This window comes from Lynx rufus, unplaced genomic scaffold (assembly GCF_022079265.1).
Source record: "Lynx rufus isolate CCGP_SWC_20201006 ecotype Redwood Valley unplaced genomic scaffold, mLynRuf1.p SCAF_15, whole genome shotgun sequence".
In the NCBI taxonomy this organism is placed as follows: Eukaryota; Metazoa; Chordata; class Mammalia; order Carnivora; family Felidae; genus Lynx; species Lynx rufus.
The window spans coordinates 62,989,983-63,011,782 of NW_025814829.1; the positions used below are offsets into that span (position 1 = coordinate 62,989,983).

A 21,800-nucleotide genomic window follows, 5' to 3' on the forward strand; every position below is an offset into this window, starting at 1 on the left:
TTCCCACCTCAGCCCACCGGGCCCACGGGGCCAAGGGCAGGGGAGTGGGCCTTGCCCAGGGTGGGAGCGGCTGGGATGCCACAAGACCTCCTAGGGAGGGCCCCCCCCCCCCGCAGGTTCCCAGCCTCCTAAGTGTTTGCAGAAACGCTCAAGGCAAAGGCGAAGGTGGGCGACATTCATTAGCGCTTTTGTGACTCACTTCCCAGGGAGCAGGCCCCTGGATAAAGGTTCCCGGCAGCGTCACCTCCCCGTGGCAGGTGCCCGAGAGCGCAGCACGGCTCTGCCCCCTGTCCCACCCGGGGAGCCCTCGGCCATGTCTGCGCTCCCGGCCAGCGTATCTCAGCGGTGGGCGGCGGCTCACGGTCTTGGCTCCCAGCACAAAGCCGTCAAGTATTTAGGCCAGGACTTCGAGACCCTGAGGAGGCAGTGCTTGGACTCGGGGGTCCTGTTCAAGGACCCCGAGTTCCCAGCGTGCCCGTCAGCCTTGGGCTACAAGGACCTTGGACCACACTCCCCCCAGACTCGAGGCGTCGTCTGGAAGCGACCCCCGGTAAGCAGACCGGCTTGCAGCGGAGGGTCACACGGATGGAGAGTCCTCACTTCTGGTCGGAAGTAGTTGGGGGGGAGAAATCGTGCCCCTGGGCCCTAAGTTTCTGGGTCCCCTATTTTAGAGCAATCCCCCCCCAAGACTTTCTCAGAGGCAGTGAGGTATGGAGGGAACACCACACACAGGCTTTGGGACCAGAGGCGTTGGATCTGAGCCCGTGTGGCCGTGTGCAGAAACCTCACCTTTCTCATCTGTGGAACGGTGCTTCAGGGTGGGGGGTGCAGAACCGTCCTCCCCAAACCCAAGCCGTGACCTCCTGCTCCGGGACCCTTGTCCGGTGACTCAACCGGAAGGATGGGGGCCCCTCTGCAGGGTGAGAGCCGAGACCAGGGCTCCGTGCCGTGTCTGGCACATAAGGCGAGTCACAAGGGACCACGATCAGCGGCCCTACGCCAGGCGCCTCTGTTCTCGCCCACAACGGGAAAGCCAAGCTGTGGGAGCCATCTCCTCGGCAGGGGTGGGGAACGGAGCGCGAGGCAGGGACAGCGCCGCGGACGTGATCAGAACCGTCCTTCGGTTCCAGCTCCCGCTGCCCCAGGGTCTGCGTCCTGCCCGGTTTGCAGGACGGTCTCCTGGAGAAACCCGTCACCCCCACTCGCTCCTGCCAACCCGGCCCATCCTCCGTACCCGAGACCTGAGGGGCTAGTCGGGGGTGTTGGCAAAATCGAGGCCGGGAATCGGTTTTGGATTCTTATTTCGAGAGTTGACGGCCGTTTCGTTTCCAAGGACAGGTCGTCCAGCCTGAGTTTTGGGCCAGGCGTGGGCTCCGTCCCGGGGAAGGCGGTCGGGGAGACCCTGAGGAGGGAGCTGTGGTCCCAGCTGTGAATCGGGGACAATGGAGGCGCTGCACAGGGACGTCAACTGCGAGCCAGGGGACCCGGGGTGTCCAGAGGGGGCAGCCTAGTGGGGCTGGGGACTCCAAAGGGCCTGGGGAGGGGTGAACGGGGATGACGGGAGTTTCGCCGGGTGACCGAAGCCACGGGTCAGTTAACCTTTGCCAAGGTTTTCTCCTTCATCTGAGATTCTCAAAGCTCCTACCTCCCCGACCACTTTGCTCTGCCCTAAACCGAGTCTTCACCGGCTCTCACTGTCCACGTAAACACGGTCGCTGTAAAGCAGACGCGTGGGTTTGCGCGAGGCTGTGCTCACACACCGTGAGGTGTCACACATCCTCTGAGACCCTACCGACGTCACACAGGCTCCCGAGCTGGAAACGGCCCTGACCCTCCCTCCGTCGGGCACCTGCCCCGGTACCTGGGAAAACCAGCCCGGCCAAGAGGCTGGGCCCCATCCCCGGATGCCTCGGGGCCGCAAGAATGGGGGCGTCCCGACTGGAGCTGCACTGATGGGCCCCCTTCCCCCTTCTCTCCTTCCTTCTTTTTCTTGCTTCTACTTGTGGGAAAATACACATAGCGTAAAACCTCCCGTCCCAACCGCCTCTAGGCTTGCCCGCCGAGCACTTACCCTTTCATGCACTGCCAACACGCCATGGGCTCCCAAACAGCTTGTGAAACGGGGCCTCTGTCCTCACTAAACACTGTACGTGGAACCACACGGTATTCGTCCTTCCGTGACCGGTTCATCTCACTCTGTCCGATGTCCTCAGGGTCACCCCTGCGGTAGCAGGTGTCAGAATTTCCTTCCTTCTGGAGGCTGAGCCCCAGTCCACTGGGGGCGGACACCATGCTTCTCTCACTCATTCACTAATCGAGGGACGTTCAGGTTGTTTCCACCTTCTGGCTGTCGTGGGTCATGCCGTTACGAACACGGGTGTTCAAGTATCTCTTTGAGACCCAGCTTTCAATTCTTTTGAGTGTATGCCCCGACGTGGAACCTCCAGATCGTACGGTAATAGTGTTTTTTATTTTTTTTTTTATTTTTTTTTTAAATTTTTTTTTTTCAACGTTTATTTATTTTTGGGACAGAGAGAGACAGAGCATGAACGGGGGAGGGGCAGAGAGAGAGGGAGACACAGAATCGGAAGCAGGCTCCAGGCTCTGAGCCGTCAGCCCAGAGCCCGACGCGGGGCTCGAACTCACGGACCGCGAGATCGTGACCTGGCTGAAGTCGGACACTTAACCGACTGCGCCACCCAGGCGCCCCTTTTTTTTTTTTTTTTAATTTTTTTTTTTGTTTTGTTTTTGATTTTTTTTAAGGAAGTAAAATGTATTTTTTTTAGTTTATTTTTTAAAAATGTTTATTTATTTATTTTGAGAGAGAGAGAGAAAGAGTGAGAGGGGGAAGAGGCAGAGACAGAGGGAGGGAGAGTCTCCCAAGCAGGATCTACACTGCCAGCACGGAGCCCGACGTGGGGCTCGATCTCATGAACTGTGAGATCGTGACTTGAGTCGATATTGAGAGTCAGACGCTTAACCGACTGAGCCCCCAGGCTCCCCTTGTTTCTTTATTCTTTTGTTTTATTAATTTTTTTAATGTTTATTTGTTTCTGAGACAGAAAGAGACAGAGCACAAGCAGGGGAGAGGCAGAGAGAGAGGGAGAGAGAATCCAAAGCAGGCTCCAGGCTCTGAGCTGTCAGCACAGAGCCCGATGCGGGGCTCGAACTCACAGACTGTGAGATCATGACCTGAGCTGAAGTCGGACGCTCAACCACCTGACCCACCCAGGAGCCCCCCAACAAGTGTCCTCCTTAATGCCCATCACCCATTTAGCCCAACCCCCACCCACCTCCCCTCCAGCAACCCCCAGTTTGTTCTCTGTATCTAAGAGTCTCTTAGAGTTTGCCTCCTTCTCGGTTTTTATCTTATTTTTCCTTCCCTTCTTGTATGTTCATCTGTTGTTTCTTAAATTTCACATGTGAGTAAAGTCCTAGGACATCAGTCTTTCTCTGCCCGACTTCTTTCGCTCAGCGTAATACCCTCCAGTTCCATCCGCGTTGTTGCAAATGGCAAGATTTCCTTCTTTCTCGTGGCCGAGTAACATTCCACTGTGTGTGCATACAACGCCGGCTTTATCCGTTCATCGGTTCCTGGACACTTGAGTTGCTTCTGTATCTTGGCTGTTGTAGGTGATGCTGCGGTAAACACCGGGGTGCCTGTATCCCTTTGAATTAGTGTTTTTGTATTCTTTGGATAAACACCTAGTAGTGGAGTTGCTGGGTCGTAGGGTAGTTCAATTTTTAACTTTTTGAGGCACCTCCACGCTGTTCTCCAGAGCGGCCGCGCCAGTGTGTATTCCCACCAGCGGCGCACGCGGGTTCCCCTTTCTCCGCGTCCTCGCCAGCACCTGCTGTTTTCTGCTCTTTGACAGTGGCCGTCCTAATGTGCACGGGGTGGCCTCTCACTGTGGTTTTGGTTTGTGTTCCCCTGATGATGACGCTGAGCGTCTCTGCATGTGTCCGTTGGCCACCCGGATGTCTTCCCTGGAGAAATGTCTGTTCACGTCATTTGCTCATTTTTAAGTTGGGTGATCGGCTTTTTGGTTTCACTTGCTGCTTTGGAGGGTGATGCCTGACTCTGTTTGTACCAGGGACTTCACGCCAGCTGCCCGGCTGTGGCTCTAACGCCCCTGCCTCGCACCAAGCTGTCAACTTGTACCTGTCCTGCGGGGCACGAGGATGGGGTGGGCTGAACACGCATGCACATATGCTTTGGTTCTCTTGACAGGAGATGATGCTGGCTACTTAGATGTTTCCTGAAATCATAAAATTTGGCATCCTGACCCTTTCAGGGTCTTTGCCTGTTTTGTTTTGTTTTGTTTGCCTATTTTTACGCTGCTGAGCAGAAGGTCTGCTTGGGCTCTCGTCTCGGTGGTGGAAGACGAGTTTGCCCAGATTGAAGATCTCAGGGTCCAGCTTGTAAGCTCAGGATAAGCTTTGGCTATTCACGATCCGAGTGAGATTTTCTCCGCTGGGGCTGGACACGGACGACAGACACAACGGCGGCCGTGTGAGACCCGGGGCCTCCCGCCGCCCTCCCCACGCTGTCCACCCTCGTGTCCCCACGGCGCCCGGGCCCGCCGCCTGAGGGACGCCTGGCGTGCGCGGCCCAGCTGACGATGTTCTTTTCCGCCCATTTCTTGGCAGTTGAGCATTTGGTGGATCCTGAGGACAGACTCCGGGGGAGGGGGTGATGCCTGCTGCGTAGTGAGGACCCAGGGGAGGGGTGGAGGGCGTGGCTCTTGGGAGGTTGGGGTGCAGATGAGCGGCCGGGCCTCTCCCCGGGGCTGCCACATTCCCTCCTGCTGCTGTCTCTGGACTAATGGATTTGGCCGCATCTATTAGCACTGGTCACGCACAGATGCCGGTGTGCAGCTTATGCAAACCTTCTCTAGTGGGGGGCGGGCAGCGTGTGGCTGAGATCCTGGGTCTGGGCGCCAGGCACATCGGGATTACGGTCCCCTCGGTGCCGTTTCCTGGCCCTGTGACCACGAGTGAGATGCTGACCCCCCAGGACCCAGTCTCGACATCTGTAAAAGGGGTAATAACATCACTTACCTGGTGGGGTTATCCGGAGGCTTGGATGAGAGAGCGGGAGTGGGTTGAGCACGGCGGCGCTCGGGGCTGGGAGCACCCCTTGGCTCACGTCAGAGGGCGAAGTACAAATAGGAACAGAACACACGGGGCCAGGGCAGGGGCGTTAACCTGACCGTGGAGTCCGGGACGGTTCATCACTGCGGACATTTGAGTCAGAAGGTGGGGTTGGGAGCAGGAGCAGGAGGGCACGGGTGGGAGCGAGCAGGGCTGTGCAGGTGTGCGGGAGAGAGGGGGGCTGTGGGAGACAGAGGTGAGGCCGGGAGGTCAAGGGGGCCGGCCGCAGGGGTGGGAGCGCCAGGCAGGTGATGAGGCCGCCACCCTGGCGGTGGTGACCGAGGTGACAGCACCGTGGGCTCTGGAAGCCACGGCCGGAGATCCTGAAACTGTCAGACGTGGGCTGATGCCCCGGGGCGCTGTGTTTCCCCGTCACCGCTGTCACCGTCACCGTCACCTGGAGTGTGCCGTCCAGTCACTTCCTGCCTGGGCCTCCTCAGGGTGCCCGGGGGTCCCTGTGCCCTGCACCACAGGCTGATACGGGCTGGAGTAACGTATGTGCGTGTTGAGATCCCTGCCCCAGCGGCATTAACACCATTACGGAGCAGGGGGAGGGGGGGGACGCGTGCCTCTCCGAAACCGCCCGGGCCAGCGCGTTCCTCGGTATCTCCCGCCCGCATTCCGGCAGCAAGCCGTGTGGGGAGACTTCGGGAACGCGCTGCGGCCACGGCTCCGAGCCGAGACGCAGTCTGCTCACGGAGCTGAGGGTCCGCACGACCCGGGAGTCGTGGCGTTTCTTGGTGCCCGTTTCCGAGGAGGCGTCGTGAATGATGCTAACCGACGACGCGATAAACCAACGTCCCCTCCGCCTGTAGGCCACGCGGTGCCATTCGTCCGACAGGGTACGCCGCCTCCGGGTCTCGCAAACCACCGTCTCCCAGACCGAGCGCAAGATCTTAGCAGAACTTGGTCTGAGTCTGCTTAGATCTCAGTCTCATGAGCTTACGTCACAGGAACTGTGACTTGTGCAGCTGGGGACGTGGCCATCCTCCGTGGCTGGGGGTTGAAGCCAGGGGTTTGGGTTGGCGCGACTTGGGACTCGAACTCGCGGACCTCAAGAACAGGACCTGAGCTGCAGTCGGATGCTCAGCTGACTGAGCCACCCAGGCACCCCGAGAGTATGTTTTTAATGTTTGTTTTTGAGAGAGAGAAAGTGTGAGTGCGGGAGGGGTCGAGAGAGAGGGAGACGGAGTCCCAAGCAGGATCTGCCCCATCAGCACAGAGCCCGACGCGGGGCTCGATCTCCTGAACCCTGAGATCATGACCTGAGCCGAAGTCAAGAGTCAGATGCTTAACTGGCTGAGCCGCCAAGCACCCTGGGAGGGGACAGTCTTTCAGGAGGGTTTTCAAGGAGCGAGATTCTGTGAGACCCTGCTCGGTGCGTCCTCTCGTCTTTCTTCTCGACGTTTTTTGTCCCTCTCTTTTTAATTTTTCATTTTCCAAATCTGTCCCCCTTCTGCTCCCCAAGAGCTGACGGTCTGGAGGCCGGGAGCCCCCAGCACCTGGCATCAGCATTTGCAGCTCTGAGAACCCCTGGCATGGCTGACACCAGGGCGTCTCTCAACTGCCCCTGGAGGTGGCCGAGAGGGACCCGGACAGAGCTGCAGGCCCGCCAGCGGCCCAGCCGCATAACCTGCGGTTCTTACAGCGAGGTTGTGAAGTCTCCACGTGCTGAGAAAGCGCGGACAAGACACGTGTGATCGAAAGCCGGCATCTACCGCGACCTCCTGCCTCCCCCCTACCCCAGTCCTTCTGCCTCCTGCCTCCACACACACACACCCCATCCTCCTGCCTCCTACCTTCCCCCCCCCCCGCCATTTCCCCATGGTCGGTCACAGAAGGGTCTCTGTTCCTTGAGGGTCCACCCTCGCCTTGGACAGTCTGCCGGAGGCAACGCAGACCCACCTCTCCCTTGGGGACAGAGCCGTGGTCAGCCCCTCGGACAGTCTGCATCCTCTCCCACCCAGAGAGCCCCAGACACAGTCCCTCTCGGGTGTTTCTCGTTCCCCCCCCCCCCCGCCCCGAGCGTACGCGGCCTACACCCGGCTTTTCTCCAACTCTTCCGTGAGGGTCAGTCCTGGTTTCCCGAGCAAAGGCCGGAAGCACCTTGAGTCTCAGGACCGGTTCTCCCTTCGCTCCCGCCTTGCCCTCTTGCCCGCCTGCCGAGCTGTGCGTGGAGCGGGCTCCCGGACGAGTTGGACAAGCTGCTCGGGGGAGTACACTGGCCCCGTGGTGGGGGGGTTCACAGGAAGGAAGGACTTCTCGCGGGGCCCGGAGCTCCAGGCGGATGCCCCGCGGAGGCGCGTGAGCGCAGGGAGCGCGGCTGGGGTGTGTGGGTGCATCACCGCGAGCTCTCGCCTGGGGTCACACCCCACGCCCCAGCGCCTGGGTCAGTGCGAGGGGCCCCCTTCATGCTGTCAGGCGGTTAATGAGCGTCCGCGGGTGCACAGCACTAGTTGGGGCGAGGAAACGCTTCTGTAAGCCTCTCTGTAGGTAGGGGTGCTGAGAGGTGAGCTCACGAGTCACCACATTATTGCCGGGGCCACTGCCTTTCGTCCCTCCCTGCCCTGCATCTCCGCTCTGCACCCTGACCGCCTTCCCCCTCCGCACCCCTGCTCCGCACCCCGGCTGCCTCCTCCCTCCTCCCGGCTGCAGAGTCCTCGGCAGGTGACCGTGACGCTCCCTGACCTCCACTCCTTCCGGCACCGGACGACCAGTGACTCATGTTTTGTCCCCTCGCTTTCAGGAGCTGTGTGCCAGCCCTCAGTTTATCGTTGATGGAGCCAGGCGCTCGGACATCTGTCAGGGAGACCTGGGTGAGTACGGGGTCAGCCACAGCCCTCTTTGTCCGTGGTCAGGGCGTGCGTGTGGCCGTGTGCTGACTGACGCGAGATCAAGCTGTCGGACGCGCCATCGCCTGTGCGATTTTCTGCGTGGGTCTGCGTTTCTGGGCGGTTGTCTTCACTGTGAGTCTGCACAGCTGGGAGTGTCACTCCCCCGTGGGGTTCCCGCGTGGCACCCGGCCCCTCCCAACGCGAGAGTCACGAGCCGGGATGGCGGGCGCACGGTGGCGACCGTGCTGCGATGCGTTTCGAGGCTGGTTGCCTGTAAGTGGACGTAACTCGCCCATGGAATGGCCACGTCCGTATAATTGTGGTCTGTCCACGGGACAGTTCTAAACTCCGTAGGAAGACGAGGATCCCGTTTTCTCGCCAAGCTGTGTCTCGTAGCCTGGAATCCTGGGAGAACAGCGTCCACCTCCCAACCTCCCACGCTCCCTCCGAATCAGATGCACTTACACTTAGAAAATCGTTTATCCCAAGTTTTTGCTAAGTTCTGGCCTCGGGTGGGGGGCCGAGGCTCCCCTTGAAGGTGCCTCAGCGCTGCTGGCCTCTCAGCCGCCCCCGGCCCGTGGGGTCTGCGCACGGAGTCGCCCGACGCCGACGTCTCAGGGGACGGGGTGGCCCTCGGTCGAGCTCACTGGGCTCCTGACCGCCAGCCCGCGCCGGCTGCAAGGCCAGAACTGGAGATCAGGCACCGGGTGATCCAGTCCCACCCGGAAAACCAGCAAAGCAAAAGGAAGCATCCACACAGGCCCGGAAACCCTGTCTTCCCAGGAAGCCCCTCCCTCCTCTCCTGCTGGTTCCAGCCGAGAACACCTGCTCTCCTCAGCCTGCCAGGAGGTTCTAGGAATTGGAAGTTCACGGGGCATTTTATTTTAAGTGTTCCCGCATCCTGGCTGTTACACGTGGAGCAGACACCGCCTCGGCCGGAGCCCACAGAGCGCGAGAGCAGAGCGGCTGGGACGTGGCCGCGGCCTCCGTGTCCCAAGCCCTGTGACTTCTGTGCCCCTTGTGCCCGGACTCACGGCCCTTTTACTTCCAGCCAAATGTTTAACCTAATTAGCATGCGTCTCAGGGACACAGCTTTGAATGTCCACTTGTAACAGCTCCTCGTTATAGACGCGTTAACTTTGGGAAAGGTATTTAGTAAGTGCCTTTTAATCGTCGGCCTGAATAGAGGCTCTTGAGTAGTTTCGAGCAGGGAGAGGAGAGGTTTCCAGAGGAGGCCTGCGTGTTGCCATGGTGAGCGCATGCAAATGTGGAACCAGACATGGACCGACTGCCCTCAGAAGCCGCCTCCCGGGTAGTGAGCGGGGCCGCCAGCCGGTGCCCCGGGGGAGCCCAGCCTCCGCGGCGGCCTTTCGAGAGCGGCGCGTAAAGGGGCTGGAGGGCGCGTGGTGGGGGCCTGAGGGCCAGCCGGGCGCCCTGGGCCCCGGGTGGAGGCCCCTGGGGGAGGCTCCCCATCCGACCAGGAGCCCGGCGGTCCTGGCGAGTCAGGGCGCGCCTCCCACGGTGTTCGTCCAGTGCTGAGAGTCCGATATAGCACAGGGGGCCCTACTCTGGGTTTACTACGTTTTTATCACCATTGCTACCCCCGGTCTGTCATTTGTTATTTCGGATGCACGCCGTTCACCAGTGGCGAATCCCGGAGAGCGTGCGGTGAAAAGCTAGCTGCCCGCCTCCCCGGGGGCCCGCCGCCCTGTCACCGCCTCTTGTCCGGCCCGCTGGCTTATCGCGTCCTTGCGCTGGCGGCAGAAAAGTGTAGGCACCGCTGTTTGTTCTCTTTGCGCTTAACCAAGTGCTGGTCTTCCCACAACGTGTCGCGACAGCTGGGTCCCCTTCCTGCTCAGCGCTGTCCCGTCTTGACGTCGCCTGCCGAGCCGTCTTCCCCTTTGCTGTTACGACACGTGTAGCAGCGGATGTCCTTCTTCCTCGGCCCTGTCGCGCGTGGGTGCCTGTCCCTGGGCCTGCGGCACCGCAGGTTCGGTCCGCGGGGCGCCGATCTGCCGCCCGCCGGGCCGGGCCTGCCTCCCGGAGGCGTGAGCCGCTCCGCACCCAGGGGAGACTCTGGGCTCACCTCCGGTCCAGGGCCTGGCCTTGTCTGGAGGCACAGTTTTAGGAGAATCAAGGCTGGGAAGCGAGTGATGCTACCCAGCTCCTAGCGCCGCGGGCCAGGAGCGCAGGAAGCGCCCGTTCTGGGCCCCTGGGCTCCGCGACCGCGACTATGGGGCAGACGTCTCCGGCAAGTGGGTTCTGACGCTCGCTGCCTTCAGCAAATGGGGAGCAGAGACGTCCGGAGTCCAGAGGGAAATTAGATCACTCCTTTTGTTTTTTGTTTTAGGTTTATTTATTTATTCTGAGAGAGACAGAGAGAAGACAAGTGGGGGAGGGGCAGAGAGAGGGGGAGAGAGAGACTCCAAGACACACTCCCCACTGCCAGCGCAGAGGCCGACGTGGGGCTCGAACCCACAAACTGTGAGATCACGACCTGAGCTGAAACCAGGAGCCGGACGCTCAGCCGACCGAGCCCCTGGCGCCCCGGAATTAGAATGGTTTCCGAATCACGAATCCTCACCTGCAGGGTGAGGGAGAAGGGCCCCCTACGAGGCTCTGGTGGCTCTGGGGCCTCTGCCCTGCTTCCTCTCTGCCCGGCAGCGGGCGTGGGCGCTGAGTGTGGGCGTGGGCTCCCCGGGCGCTGCCCGCACCTCCCTGGAATCGCTGTCCTTTCTTCCTGGTTGTCTTTCTTCCGGGTCAGGCCCTGTGTTCTTGTGAAGGGGGCGTGGGTGGCCCGTTCCCCACGTCTCCACAGAGAACGAGCAACAGGTCCTAAATCCCGGCTCCTTCTCTGACGCGTTCCCCTCATGGATTTTTCCGCGTGAGTCAGCGCTCCCGCGAGGGGGCCACGGCGGACTGGTGTCTCCATCCTTAAAACGCTCTCCGGGACGCCTTAGATCTGTGGCCTCCTTTGAGGAGGGCGCGAAGAAAGTCAGTTCATCAGGACTGGTGACCAGGCGGCCTCAGCACGTAGACAGCCAGACCCCTCACGGACTCTGGTGGGCGCGGGTCAGGCCTCCAGGAGGCGCTCAGCCGCAGATGGCCGTTCCCGCAGCCAGGCCTGGGTGAGGAGGGCGAGGTTCGCTTTTGCCAATGGGGCCTTCTCCTACTTAGGGTGGTCCCCCTTCCCTCCATTTGATACCTAGTGCTCAGTGCCCCTGCGCTCAGACCCACTATCACAGTATCCCGTCTACTCTGAGGAAGGGGCCCAGGACAGTCATTTACACGTTAGTATGAATCTGAGCCACTGGTTACAGGAGGATTTGTGTGTCCTGTGTGGTCGGAATGGTTGCAGGCAAAGATGTGCAGCAGTGGCAGCCGCGGATCACATCACAGTGGCCGTAAATCCCTCAAAATACCGTTTCAATTTCTACTCATTACCACCTCGTAATTAAGCTGTCACCAGGCCCCACCCCAAACCTTTTACATCGAACGTTGGCAGAGAAACACAAACCTTCCTGTGTCGTCATTGAAAAAACATTTTAATAACGGTTTTGATACAGTTTATGATGTCCTGTTTTTCATGTTATGCATTCAGAAACATTATTCTATCTGTCCCTCACGGGCAGAGGTGCTGCTCAGCTCCGCTGGGGTCACTGGGTCTGAGGCCCGAGGCTCCCTGGCCCCCCAGGAGCCCTGCCCAGGGGCTGGGGAGTGACGCTCACCGAGGCCAGTGTAGAACTTTGGTCCACTAGCAGAGAGAGGCCGTCTGGGGTAACCGCTTGGTCTTCCAGACGCCTGTCCCCCTCCCGTCTCCTGCCCCCGATGCTGCTGGGCTGGCCTGGCCGCACCCGGCGGGGCATGTCTGCGGTGGGCACGGTTCCCGCCTGGGCCTTCTGCCGCCACGCGCCTCGGGCACCACGCTCCTGGCCTCTTGTGCTTTGCTGAGGCCTTGTAGGTATCTCTGCCCTCCCAGGGCTTGTCTCCACCTCGCCGGCTGGAGGCCGCTGGGTCCGTGCAGATGGTCCCTCCTCACCGGCTTCCGTCTCAGTCCCCGTGCCTGTGGGCTCTCGGTCCCTGTGCCCACGCAGCCCCCCGGCACCTCCTCCTTGCTCTGAGCTTGGAGCCCCTGTTCCCACTGATCCCCACCCGCCTTCCCAGAAGCTGTATCTGGGGATGGGGTCGGGGTCGAGGTACCCTGAGGACATTACGTCTGCTGTTAACCCCGCACACGCGTGCACCTGTTATGTCCCGATCCCCTCTGCCAGCTGGGGATTTATATTCATATGTATTCTTAAATGTTCCTCTTGTTACAAGTAAGTCCTTTCTGCTCAGTGCCAAATGACCCTGTGCAGTGAATCGTGAGGTACAAACCCATTTTACAGATCAGAAAACCCAGGACCACAGGAGTTAAGCGGGGGCTGCAGGTGGCTCAGCAGACAAGTCCGAACCCACGTCATTTCTGCTTTTCTGAGCTTGTAGGGACCGATTCTCAAAGCTCTGGTCCCAGTGTCCTGCAGACTGTCCCCCACAGTGTGGGGTTTGGTGGTGACACACAGAGCAGGGCCCCCAGCCTGAGGGCGGGAATCTCCCACAGGTGGGTTCTCCTGGAGGGGGGCTGGGACTCTCACCCTGTGACTATAAGGGCCCAGAATGTCCACGGAGGCTCCTGCTCGGGTCCCTTGGGGCACAGGCACTGCTGACTTGTTCGCTCGCGGGCCCCGTTCACCGCCCAGCCCTCCTGGGCAGATAATGCGGCCAAGTGGCAGTGTGGTCAGGGAGCAGGTGACGATGACCAGGGTGAACAGGAGACGGGGATGCCCGAGGTCGTGTCCCAGCTGCCATGTGTCCCAGGCTGCCGGGCATCTGGGCTCTGGGCAGAGCCTGGGAGAGGGCAGAGAGGTGTCCGTGGGGGCAGAGGCTGGCCCCAGAGGAGGCCGGGGCTCTGGGGACCCGGTCACCCGGTGACTCCGAGGTTTGGAACCGTCTGGCTTTGTCTCTGCTTGCTGGGGTGAGGGCTGGCATCAGCGTGCCTTGGAGGGAAAGAAGAACGGTATAATTACAGGGCTCGGAGGGCCTGCAGGAGGCCACGAGGCCACGTTCCCAAATGCGGGTGGGCCTGAGACGGGTCCTGCTGTGACAGCATCTCACGTGGGCACCCGGGTGAGACGAGACCCCTCTGCTGGCCTGGGCACCAAGCCAGAGCGGCGAGAGCGAGAGGAGGAGCAGGGGAGCGGAGCGGGGCTCCCGGAAAACTCTGTAGTGACAGGGTTAGAAGGATCGTTGTCACCACCAGGGACGTGTTGCCACAGAGCCACATCAAGCTCTCTTGTCCAACCTCCCTCCAGCGCAGACCCCTCCCGTGGGGCTCTGGCTTGTCAGCCCCCCGGTCCCCGTGCCAGCATGCCCCTCCCCCAACCCCGGGGACGTGTGCGATGTATGGGGGCCTTGTGGGTCGTCACCGTGGCCTGGGGTGGGCTGAGCATTCTGTCACACACAGCGGGATTCACTCAGGATACAGGGGCTCAGAGACCCACGTCTGCTTCTGGTCTTACCCGGCTGTCTCCGCTGTCCCCCGTGTGCAACGTCGTTGCACAACAGCTAAGGCGTGAGACCTTCTCCCCAGTAACCAACACACGGGTTTTCGAATCACTTCTGACAATTTCGTGCCAACCCACGTGATTTCATTCAGGTAGCATTTTATCCTGGGGTCTGCGAAAGCGTCGGGGCCCGCTGCCCGCCTCCACTGGGCTGTCCGTGCAGCCGGGGGAGGCTGGGAACTGTGCGGGAGGCCTGGAAGGCGCCAGACGCGGAGGGGAGGAGGCCCGGTTGGCTTTGCGCCAGCGGCAGAGCTAAAGCAGCACCGGCTGGTGACGGCCCGGCAGGCGGAGGCCTCCGTCGAGTCTTGACGGTGGACTTTTACAAGGTGGCGCAAAGCCCTCCACGCCCTGCGCTGTTCTCAGAGGGACCCTGGCTCCCTGACCACGAGTGGGGGGGGATCGCAGACCGTCCGATTACAGGGGTTCCGCCCTGTCTCTGAGGGGCTCCCATCTCTTTTGGGCCAACGCTCCTCGTTCAGTCGCCCTTTTGGGGGCGCTTTCTTGCTTCATAAAGGCCAGCTCCTCCCCAGCCTCCCCGAGACGCCTGAACACAAGGAAGGCCAACCGTCCCCTGGGCGGGGGGAGAAGGGCCACGAGTTTCTGACTGCGGTCCCGTGTGTGGCCTTCCCCCGGGCGGTTCTGCGACACCCATGGGCCGTCCTGTGATCCAACTCAGTTCTGACGTTGTCTAGGTGGCGTCAGACCCACCAGCCCCGGGCTCAGCCCTACGAGACCGTCCCCGCCTCGGACGCCAGGCTCAAGTCCACGGGCTGACCTGTGCTTCTGACCAACTGGCTGGGGGTGGGAAGGTCCCACGACCCCTCCTTGGGTCAATGTGCCGGAGCGGCTCTCACTGCGCAGGCAAGCATTTTACTCGCTGGAGCTGGTTTCCTAGAAGAGGATGCACCTCACGAACAGTGACGGGGGAGAGGCGCAGGGTGAAGTGGGGACGGGGCGGGGGCGCCGGTCTCCCCGAATCTGCATGTGTGCACCAGTGACAGACGCCTGATGGATAGGATCATTGGCTGCCGGGGGATGATGGGCTCCCAGGTCCGCGGGGGGGGGGGGGGGGGGGGGAGGGGAAGGGGGGACTGAGGGCTCGGTTCCCCTGGCAACCAGTTAGGTAGGTCACCTGCCCCGGGTGGGGGAGGGGGACTGAGGGCTCCGTTCCCCTGGGAGCTTTCAAAGCCACCTCATTACCGTAACAAAAGAGTGAGTGACACTGTCTCCCCCTGCTTCAGCCTGGGTTACCATAACCGAAGAGTGACACTGGGTTTCCTGAGCCCTGAGCCCAGAAACAGGTCCGAGACCGATTGTCATTCGTTACTATAAACGTCAGAGCATCACAGGCCGGCTGGTGCCAGTGTGGTCCCTGGGCTGGTCCCCGGACGTGGGACTCTGTACCCTCGAGGTTCTCTTGCTACAGCCCGGGGTTCCCACGCCCGACCCCGCAGCCACCACAGCTCTGGGGGGCGGGGGTTCACCTGCCTTGTTCCCTCCCGGCTCCCAGGGGGCGTCCCGGTGGCTGGGCCTGCTCCCTCCTCTCCACCCCCCCCCACCCCCAGGCTCTGTGCATCCTGTTCCCAGAGTCCCGGGGGCCCCGCCCTCTGCTGTGGCTTTGTCTCAGCCCTTCTGCTCTTTACTCTGGTTCCTGCCGTTCAACTTTGAAGGGGCCCCTGCAGGGGCTCGGGCACCTCACCTTTCTCTGTCCTTCCTCCCCCCTCCTCCCTGCGCCCCCGTGGCCCAGACGCTGCCCCCCTTCTCCCTCGGTGTCGAGTTCTTGACACGCAAGGTTCACAGTAACACTGGGTGGTCAGACCTCAGGCTTTGACGCTGACGTGTCAAGGGAATTTTTGATTTAGCGACTTCTGTGTCAAAAGCCTGACTCAGGATGGCTGTCTCTTCGCGGACTTAGAGCCTCTTTTGACAGAGCGCCTCATCGTTAGGGCTCGGGTCTGCCTGCTGCTTCGTGGCCCCGAAGCCCGTGGCTGCAGGGGTGGAGGGCTCCCGGGCGTCCTGATTTCAGCGGGATAAAAAAATCACTTTGTTATTTTAATAGACATTAGCCCCCTTACAGTATAACCTGAGTGAGAGTGGGAGGAATGAAGCTCAGGTGTCCCCGACTTCCCCTGAGGTCAGAGACCCGGGACCCCCCAATTCCAGCCGCCTCGTTGCTCCAAACTCTGCCCCTCCCGCGGCGGGACCTTGCTGGAAGGTGGCTGGCGAGGAGGGACTTGTCCGTCACAATTTCCCCCTCTTTCCCGCCCGCCTTGTTCGTCACCGAAGCCTTGTGGCTGCTTCTGGAAATGGGAACACGGCCACAGATCACAGCCGTGTCCCTCTTGAGATTCACGTGGCCCCGGCTTCAAGGAAGGTCCCCAAACAAGTGCTGGAAAGTTCTGAGCAACAGAATACATGTCCCCCCAGGAGCCTCTCGAAGGGGAACATCCTGGCTCGGCGTGTTCCTTAGAAAGAGCATCCGCTCACGCCTGACCGGGGCTGGTTGGAAGCCCAGAGCCTGTGAACCCACCGCGTGCACTCCGAGCTCTGCACGAGCACGAGGGGGGGCCCGCGAGATGTCAGGACTGAGGCAGATGAAAGGAAGATTAACCTCCTCGAGCCGGGCAGCCCCGTTTGATGTCAGCCACTGAGGGACGCTTAGTTTCCGTGACTTGACTTGTAATGTCTGAGGTGTCGGAGGCGGGCAGCCGGGAGCGAGGTCAGTGCCAGAGGGAGCGGGGGGGGGGGGGGCCGCGCCTGGCCGTGAGGGCACCTGCCTCCCGGAGTGGCCACCCTGTCAACCCCTCCCCGGGGGCACAGGCCAGGGTGACTTCCCTTGTTATCTCCCCCTGCCCCCAGGTTTAGGGGCAAAGGCCCCGACGTTGGCGGAGGTGGGACCTGTGGGCCCAGAGCGTGTTCCCTGGGGCCTCGCTTCCCCACAGACCCGGGAGACTCAGGAGCAAACACGGAAGGTGCTCCTGGGGATTTGCACAAGGACAAGATGTAACCCATTCATTCATTCCTTCGCTTGCTTATTTATTTTTGTTGAACACTCATTGAGCCCCTACTATGGGTCAGCCACCTGCGGGGGATGCCAGGCAAGGAATCCACATCCCTGCTGGGGCTCCAGGAGGGTGCGCCACCTGAGGGGGGGGGCGGGGTCACGCCTCCGCTGAGCACCTGTCGTGCAGAAGGAGCTCTGAGTCCACACTGGGTGCTGACCGTGACCCCGAGGTGCACAGAGCGGTTTAGATACGCTCTTCGGGAGACACAACGGAACAGAGTGACGTGTGGCTGGAGAGGGGGCGGGGGCGTTGCAGCGACTCGCAGGCAGAGGGACCAGGGACCGAGGGGTCAGCCACCCAGGGGGAGGCGAGGGCACGCTCGTGCACATCCGAGTCTGACCGGAGGTCAGGTTCTTGGTAGGAGAGGAAGGAGGAAAGCTGGAGACGTGGGTCACGTTCGCGTGTTTTCTGTCTTTCCACTGTCCACCCCACCAATTGGGTGCGTGGAGGTGAAACGGTCAATTTTCAGGGATGGGTGGGGAGCAGAGAACTTCCCAGGACTCCCAGGGAGGGTGCAGGGGCCGCCGCGACCTTCAGATGCCGGAGGACGGGGTCCATCTGACCCGGAAGGGTGGACTGAACAGGACGGTGAGGGTCAGAGAGGGCAGGGACCCTGCGGGCCGGCCTGACCAGCGTCCCTGTGTCACGGCACAGGTGACTGCTGGCTCCTGGCGGCCCTGGCCTCCCTCACCTTGAACGAAGAGCTGCTTTACCGCGTTGTCCCCAGAGACCAGGACTTCCAGCAGAACTACGCGGGGATCTTTCATTTCCAGGTATCGTGCTCTGCTCGTGGCCCTTGAACAGCGTGGGGATCGGGGTGCAGCCGGAAATCTGTGGATGACGTTGGACCCCCCCCCAGATGTCACTACTTTTAACTTACTGTCGACCTGAAGCCGTCTCGATAACGTAACCAGTCGATTCACACGTAGTTTGTGTGTTACATGTATTTACACACTGTGTTCCCAGAATAAAGTAAGTCGGAGAAAGGAAAATGTTACTAGGAAAATCATAAGGAAGAGAAAACACATTTTCAGGACTGTGCTGTATTTATCGAAAACAGTCCACGCGTGAGCCGTTCTCACTATGCAAACCGCGTGGCCCAGGAGCAGCTCCCGCCCAGACCCACGGAATCTGCGGGGGGCCGGGGGCCCGGCGGTCCCCCTGGGGGCTTCTGGCGCGCCCCTGGGTCTGAGAACTGCGGCCCCCCACGCTCCCCTGGGTCTGAGAACTGCGGCCCCCACGCATCCGCGCTGCCCGGCTTGTGGCCTTGAGGAGGAAGCCCCTTGGGGGGAGGGTCCCGGGGCGTGGGGTCCGGTCGCCCGCTGCGCCACGCGGGCAATTCGCGCCTCCTGCGTTTCCTGCTTTCTCGTGGGTGCGGAAGACCAGGGCTCGCCCTTGCGGGAGCTGGGAGCTCAGGGGGGGCGCTGCCCCGTGTCTGTGCGCCCGCAGTTCTGGCGGTACGGCGAGTGGGTGGACGTGGTCGTGGACGACAGGCTGCCCACCGAGGACGGGGAGCTGCTGTTCCTTCGCTCCGGGACGGGCGGCGAGTTCTGGGGCGCCCTGCTGGAGAAGGCCTACGCCAAGTGAGTGACCCAGGAGCCAGAGGAACAGACCTCGGGGCCAGGAGGTCACGGCTCAGTTCTGTCCCCCGTGACCGCGTGAATCGGGCGCGAGCCCCTCAGCCTCCGTGCCTAGTTTTGTCCTCTTTGGGCCCCACGCTCCCTTCTAGGTCCAGGCGTATCTTTACAGGAGTGATGAGGCCGAGTAGACGGGGCACTTAGACGCTGACCCCTGCCCTGCGGCCGCCCCCCTTCCCGTGGGCTCCCCACGTGTGATCTGACGCGTGTCACTTTCTGGCTCCCTGTCTCCAGCCCCCTTCCCAGAGCAGGCGCCTGGGGGACTCCCAGCCTGAGGGAGGGGCCCCCTCATCCCGGCCTGTGCTCCCTGCCCCCAGGGTCAGCCGTGCAGAGGCTGAACTTTGCTTTTAAAGGGGCAGGTGGGCGGCTTGGTGACAGATGACCTGACATTCGTTCCTGCGCCTTGCTGGTCCAGGGCAGACTCGGCAGAGGGCCCTCCCTTACCTTCTGGTCCACCCCAGCCCCCGCGGTCCCCTCGCTTGTGAATGGCGCGCTCTTTCCTTCTTTCACAGGCTCAACGGCTCCTACGAGGCTCTCACGGGAGGGTCTCTGGTGGAGGGGTTGCAGGATCTCACAGGCGGCATCTGTGAGTGTTACGACCCGAGGAAGCCTCCGGCCGGCCTGTTTCAGATCGTCCAGAAGGCCCTCCGCGCGGGGTCTCTGCTGGCCTGCTCCATTGATGTGAGTCAGTGCGGGCCCCTCTGTTCCCCTCGTGCGGCAGGGGAGGGGCTGGGCAGGCGAGCGGCCAGGAGGCCTTGGGCCAGAGCAACATCCAGGCTGAAGGGCAAGTCTGGTGACACATGGGTCCCAGCACGCGGGGGCGGGTTGGGACCTGGTTAGCGGGTAGAACGGGGGCTCCCGTGAGGAGTTAGTAACCGGGGAGCAGCCCTGAGAACGGAGATCTGCTCCCGGGTCCCAGCTCCCTCCTGTGCTCCCCCCTCTCTGCTGAGTAACCGTGGGCTGTAGGAAACAGATTTAGGAAACAGATAAATGACGGACACACTCGACGGGCTTTGGGACCCCCGAGGAAAAGGGAAGCGGTTCTGGAACCAGGGTGCTGGCCGTCCCGGCCCCGGGGCGGCGTGGACGGACGCACTTTTCCGCAACGTCTCTGCATTAGTGTGTCTTTGGTGGAGAGAGACGGTGCAGGGCCTGGAGAGAAAGGGGGGAGAACCAGGCTTGTTCAGGGCAGCCGTCCTGGATCGGCGGCACGGGGTCACCCTCGGGGAGCAGGTGACGCCCCAGTTTCCGGGGGCGTCTGGAGGCCGTGAGCCTGGAGCTGTGCGCCTGCTTGGAGGGGCGGGATGGGGAGGGCTCTGCTCCCTGAGGTCACTGCCGCACCCGCACCCCAGCACCGCACGGGGCCCGTCTGGGCGGCGTGTCCTTGGGAAGCCCTGTAGGGGCCACCCGGACAGGGTCAGGATCGGGGTCCTCATTCCCCCTCAGGTCTCCAGTGCAGCCGAGGCAGAAGCAGAGACCACAACCTCCCAGAAGCTGGTGAAGAGCCACGCGTACTCGGTCACCGGCGTCGAAGAGGTAGAACCGGGGAGGGGAGGGGAGACTGCACGTGCCCGGGGCGCCCTGGGAGGGGCCACCTCTGGGAGGTTCCCTGCCCCCCGAGGTCCCTCTCCGGCCGCCCCTGACACTCACAGCAAGGGCCCTTCTGGCCTCGTGGATGACGTGGCCTGTGTGAGCCACAGCTCCGTGGGCTCCGAGGAGATGCGGCCTGGGGGGCGGGGGTGGGGGAAGGCCCTGGAGGAAGTGTAGAAATTGTCAGATTCCACACTCATCCCAAGCGTGTGTATACAGGTGAAGGGGTGGAAACCCGCACGACCCCGAAGGGGATAGAGGCAGTGATGTCTGCTCTCAGGACGAGGCGTAACAGCGGGAAGGAGCGCGGGTTTTCCCTACTCTCCAACCCGAGCGGAAAGCAGGGGCTGTGGTTTTCAGTATTTTTAGTTACTGGACTCTGCCCACTTCCCTAAAAGGATTTGCAGCTGTTTACAGAGAAAAACACAGACACTGTCAAACCATAGCACGAGGGTAAATACATCAGACAGTCCAGGCAAAAGACAGCGCTACCGTTGAGAGATGAATTTTGCTTTGGGTTTCCCGCTGGCCAAGGCAAAAAGGGAAATGCGATGGGTATCTCAGTTTTTGTTATTTATTAAAATGAAACAGGTGTTCGTTGCATGCGTTTGTGTCCCACAACTATCCTCTTTAGTGAAGCCAGTTCTCTAGCACAGATTGAGCGTGAATGTGTAAGCACAGGGCTGGGTGTCATGGGAGATACAAAGGAAAGCAGGACACCGAGGACCTAATGATTCGTCGTGTCTGTGTGTGCGGATGCAAATGCTGGCATGAGGGCTCCTAGTGAGTGTTCAGTAACCACCAGGGAGGCAGGAGGTGTGGGCTTCATAGACAACTGCCCAGATGCCCACCCTCCCTCCACCACCTGCTGACCCTGGATGACTTAACCCTCTGAGTCTAGGATTTCTGAGCTGCAAAATACAGGTGCTAGCAGCACCCAGCTCGTAGGACCCCCATCAGGTTTAAATGAGGTGATAATGCCCTTGAACCGCTTAGCGCCCTGCTTAGTCCGGAGCACATGTTCGTGAGTACTGACTGCCATGCTGCTGGCATTTGTCTGGAGGGCGCCTGTCACCGTTAGGTTCGTTCCAGCCGATACGGACTTGTTAGACACACTACATGTCCAACCCAATTGTGGAAAACAGAGCAGTTGGCCGCATCCTGAAAATGTGTTAAAATAAGGGTGTGGTTGTTTAGGGGCGTTGAAAGTTGAGTGGGAGACCCCTCTGGGCAGACGTGGGGGTGGGGCAGCCCAGACACAGCAGCTCAGGTGCTCTCGCGCGCGGGGACCTTGCAGGTGGATGTCCGGGGCCATCCCGAGAAGCTGGTCAGACTCCGGAACCCGTGGGGCGAAGTGGAGTGGACGGGGGCGTGGAGTGACAGGTAGGCTCTCCCTCTCCGTCCTCGCCTCCCCCTGCAAGGGCGGCTCGCGGACACGGTCCTCTCGAGACCAAAAGCGCCGTGAGCACCGCGGCACTTTCTGTCCACGGGCAGCCTGTTCAGAGCGTGCCGCGCGGCTCCGGGCTGGGAAGGCACAGCTCACAGCACGTGGTGGGGTCTCTGCCTGGCGTTTGCAGGATCTGGCAGCTGGGTTGGAATTCTGCTTGTCACTGAAGTCTGCCTGTTTCCCAACTGCCACACCGCGGTGACCCCAAGGGAGGCCAGACCCTCAGGTCGACGCCTCCCGACCCACAGACCCTGGTCTCTGACAAAGGCCAAGCTTGGGAAGTGGGGGTCCATCCCCAAGGGCCAGCAGGCAGTGGTGGGTGGACGCGAGCGAGGCTCTCGCTCACCACGGGACTCCTAGTGGTCCTCCCGGCAAGGTCATGAAGGACCGGACAGGCTCCCCTCAGGCAGGCCTCCCGCCCTGGACGAGGGGCCACTGGAAATGGGAATGAACTCACCTCCCTCCCCTCA

General features: G+C 61.3%; 1 protein-coding gene across 1 annotated transcript in view; it reads left to right on the forward strand.

Moving 5' to 3' along the window:
• Positions 1 to 313: 313 nt before the first annotated feature.
• LOC124509889 (calpain-8-like) overlaps positions 314 to 21,800 on the forward strand; it is a 50,905-nt gene continuing 29,418 nt past the window's right edge. The window contains 7 exon segments of the mRNA XM_047076480.1: positions 314 to 550; positions 7,901 to 7,970; positions 17,311 to 17,429; positions 18,106 to 18,239; positions 18,806 to 18,974; positions 19,740 to 19,829; positions 21,181 to 21,266. Of these exon segments, the coding sequence (XP_046932436.1) occupies positions 314 to 550; positions 7,901 to 7,970; positions 17,311 to 17,429; positions 18,106 to 18,239; positions 18,806 to 18,974; positions 19,740 to 19,829; positions 21,181 to 21,266 (905 nt within the window).